At 55.8% G+C, this 3,972-nt stretch overlaps 1 protein-coding gene across 1 annotated transcript in view; it reads right to left on the reverse strand.

The window, feature by feature from the left end:
* Nucleotides 1-2,369: 2,369 nt before the first annotated feature.
* Nucleotides 2,370-3,972, reverse strand: part of STX1B (syntaxin 1B) — a 12,117-nt gene continuing 10,514 nt past the window's right edge. The window contains exons 10-12 of the mRNA XM_010837448.1: nucleotides 3,225-3,362; nucleotides 3,023-3,133; nucleotides 2,370-2,763 (exon numbers count right to left, since the gene is read on the reverse strand). Coding sequence (XP_010835750.1) covers nucleotides 2,683-2,763; nucleotides 3,023-3,133; nucleotides 3,225-3,362 — 330 coding nt within the window. The 3' untranslated portion in view covers nucleotides 2,370-2,682. The remainder of the gene's footprint in view (nucleotides 2,764-3,022; nucleotides 3,134-3,224; nucleotides 3,363-3,972) is intronic.

A 3,972-nucleotide genomic window follows, 5' to 3' on the forward strand; every position in this document is an offset into this window, starting at 1 on the left:
CAGCGAGCCCTGGCCAGGCCCGGGACCACCCACGGGGCACACAGGGGCTTGATGGTGGTAGGGGCTCGGCGGGCAGGTGGGCAGAACACACTCGCCTGAGAACATGCAAGAGACACCAGCCCCCAGACAACAGTTCCAGGACACGCACGGACACAGCAGCCAACAAGCAAACACATCCCGTGGTGGGTGGGACTCGGAGAAGCAGACCCTCAGGGATCCTTTGGTCCATCTGAGGCCCAGAGATGGGCAGTTACAGACCTAATGCCACTCAAGGAGGCAGCAGCATCTCTCCAGCCATGGCTCCACCCTTCTTGTGGCCCCAAGGCCGTGGGAATTCCGGAAACACCTGGGCTGAGAGGGTATCCTGGCTGGGCGGCCGGAAGGAAAAAGGGTTGGGTGGGGGGTGCTGGGGCCTGCTCTGACGTCCCCAAAGAAGCCTGAGTGGGAGCAAGGGGGGCTACAGTCAGATCCGGGGGCAAACTTCCTGTCCTGACGAAGGGCACTGTGGGAATGGACAGGCAGGCGCCCCTCCTGAGGAAAGCCCACCTTAGGAGTCCCGTGCATCTATGGGCCATACACACAGGCAGGGCCCAGCCAGGTAGGGAGGAGGTTGGCTATCTGAGCTGGGGCTGGGGTGGGGTGGGGTATTACGTTCCAGAAGGTTACAAGTGCATTGTCTCTCTCACGCACACACGCTTCACATGAAGAGGGCCTCCAGGAAACCATGTGTACACACACCAAAGTCCTCCGCCTTGTGCACACGTATGTTCCTGGGCCAGTGGAGTGGGAGGCTTCGAACACTGTTCCCTGCCCATGTACCCCTCCCCCACCTGCCACCCAATGCACAAATCCACCCATGCATGTGTTGTCTACGCAGCAAGGGAGGAGTTGGCGCCTTCCTCACCATCACAAACCCGGGCCCGTCACAAACTCTCAGACTCACCCTGTGGGGCAACAGCTATTGGTGACACTGCAGCAGGAGTCATGTCCAGGGAATGGGTCCCATGACTCAGCCCACTCCAGTACGTCTGAAATAAGCAGTTCCCTAAACCCCAAAGGCCAACACATCAGACGGGCTGGTAGGGACCATCACCGGCCTCTTTTCGGTTCTGAGGTTAATTCTCAAGAATGTTCTCATTCTGAAAGCCAGGGGCAGCCCCTGCCATTCCCCTGATCAGTAGCATTTCCCACCAACAGCCTTTCCAGGAGACATTCGTGTGTCCCGGTGCCAACCTCTACAGGCTTCGTGCTGGTGTCAGCATGCACTGGGCTCCTGTGTGCATGTGTGTGTGCCTGGGTGTGGCCTCATCCCTGTGGCAGGTAGGAGAACACTGAGGTGTCCCAGCTTCTACACGTCCAGGCCTACGTGACAGAGAAAGATAAGCATGTGGGCTTGTGTGCACAGGGGCTTGGACCACGCAGAGCAGGAAGCGGCCATTGCACAACGTTGATGGAGCCATGTGTGGCCACACCCAACAGCGGCCAGCAGCTCTGGGGAGAGAGGGAGCAAGCAAATAACTTGGATCAACAAACTTGGACAGGGCACAGGTCCTTGCAGGTGAATGGATGTGGGTATCATACACAGCGGGGCAGAAACACACTATGTAGAAATCCTCTACACACACATACGCACACACAATTGCAGACGTACTCTAGATAGCGTAGAAATATAGATTTCTGTGCCCATCCAAAACAGGTGTCCCATGCAAAATGTAGAGGGTTCTATCTCAAGAGAACACCTACTGACACTTTAGACACAGCCTAGATATTCACACACACACACACACACACACACATCCCTCACATCACTTGCCAGGGGAAATGCACACAGATACACAGGCTAAGCTAGATTATTTACACGTGTATGTGTCCACTTGCTTGCCTTGGCTGAACCCCATATGCACACACGTGCTCCCTAGGACACAGGCCAGCCCCGGGGGTGACTAGGCCAGGAGCGCTGGCTCCACACCATGCTGGGGTGTCTGCCACGACCTGTGTGTACTTGGGCCAACCTGGATCCTCAGGGAATGAGTGTGAACCTCTGCACACATACAACCTGCCCCATTTGTAGCAGACTCAGGGGAAGGGGGCATGTCAAGGGAGGCGGTGCTGTTACATTGAATTTAAACACCCAAACACAAAATTCCACGGACACAAACTGTGTATCCATGGATCCGTGACCACACACATACACACACACACACACACACACACACACACACACAAAACGCTGTTTACAGAAGACAGAAGAGTGGGGCTCAGTGGGCTGCTGTGTCACACCCGGCCACAGTCCACACAACAACCCAGAGGAAGGGGGAAAGCTTGGACAACACATAAACTTGACGTGGGGGGGGCAAGAAGGGTGATCGGGTGCTTGTACACGCAGCTACACACGTACACACACGCACACACGCTGGGGTGTCCACACGTCTCGAGCATGTGCCGGCGGCATGCATGTTGGTGTGCATGTGTAATCGCGCCTGCTGCTATCTACGTGCGGGGGCGAGGGTGGTCCATGGTCGGGGGAGGTCCAGGGACTCCAGGGTCTGACGGGCGGTAAAGGTTAAGGGGGGCTGCCTGTGTTGAGGGTGAGCCTGGAGCAGGGGATGGAGTGAAGGGGCGGTGGGGGTATTGCTCCCGATGTGGTGGGGGAAAGGTCTGGGAGGGATAGGGTGGGGGGGCCTACAAGCCCAGCGTCCCCCCAATGGATGACGCCAAGACCACCCCCAGCACCACACAGCAAATGATTATCATGATTTTCTTCTGCAGGCAGGAAGGCCGAGGGGGAGGGAGGAGACAGGGAGACCGAGAGATAAAGAGACAGACAAACCGACAGACGGATGGGGAGGATGGTGTGAGGGAAAAGAAGAGGGGAGAGAAAACAGAAAGAAAAGGAAGAGGTCAGAACCGGAGATAAGGCCTCTCGTGGGATTTCATCACTCACCTCAGCCCCGGCCCGAGCCCAGCCCCGCCCGCTCGGCTTCAGCCCACCTGCTCCACAGGCCCACCCGCCCCCGCTCACCCTCCGGGCCTTGCTCTGATATTTCACAGCTTTCTTGGTGTCAGACACGGCTCGCTCCACGTAGTCCACGGAATGTTCCACATTGTACTCAATGCGGTCAATCATTTCGCCCTATGGAGGAGACATGCATGGGACGGGGTGGGAACTGGGGCTGGAAGAGGGGACCCCCAGGGGACCCGGGCGAGGCTCCCCGAGGCAGTACCTGGCTCTCCACCAGCATGGCCATGTCCACAAACATGTCATGCAGCTCACGGATGCTGGTTTCCAGTTTGATGATCTCGTTGTGCCTCGTCTCTATTTCGTTCAGCGCCTGCTTTGTCATCTGCGAGTCCATTTTGATCTAGGGTGATGGGGGTGGGAAGGGTGAGTTTGGGTGGTGGGAGGGGAGCTGCAACCCCTTCACTCCCAGAAGAGCATCTGGGTTCAAATCTGGCTGGTGCTTACTAGCTGTAACTGTGGATAAACTGCTTAACTTCATGGAGTTTCAGTTTCCTCACCTAGAAAACTGATACTAAGTGCCTGCCTCACATGGCTATGTGAAGACTGAGTGACTGTGTATATTGATTAGAATAGTGCCTGGCACACAGAAAGCACTAAAGAGACATGTGTTAAATTACAAAAAGTAAAACTTGGGTACTTCTCTAGTGGTCCAGTGGCTAAGATTCTGTGCTCCCAATGCAGGGGTCCTAGGTTCGACCCCTGGTCAGGGAACTAGATCCCACAGGCCATAACTGAAAGATCCTGTGTGCCACAACTAAAGACCCAGCGCAACCAAATAAATGAATATATTTTCAAAAAGCCTCTAGCACACACCAGGAAGGGAGATGGGGGTCCTGGACCCCCACCAGGATTGGGGGCCACCATCTGGTCAATGGTGGACACAGTAACACAACCAGGTATACCGCCTCCCCACAAAAGCCAGATCACTCATTTTCCAAACCACTCACTGT

The sequence above is a fragment of the Bison bison genome, unplaced genomic scaffold (assembly GCF_000754665.1).
Source record: "Bison bison bison isolate TAMUID 2011002044 unplaced genomic scaffold, Bison_UMD1.0 scf7180017864072, whole genome shotgun sequence".
Lineage (NCBI taxonomy): Eukaryota > Metazoa > Chordata > Mammalia > Artiodactyla > Bovidae > Bison > Bison bison.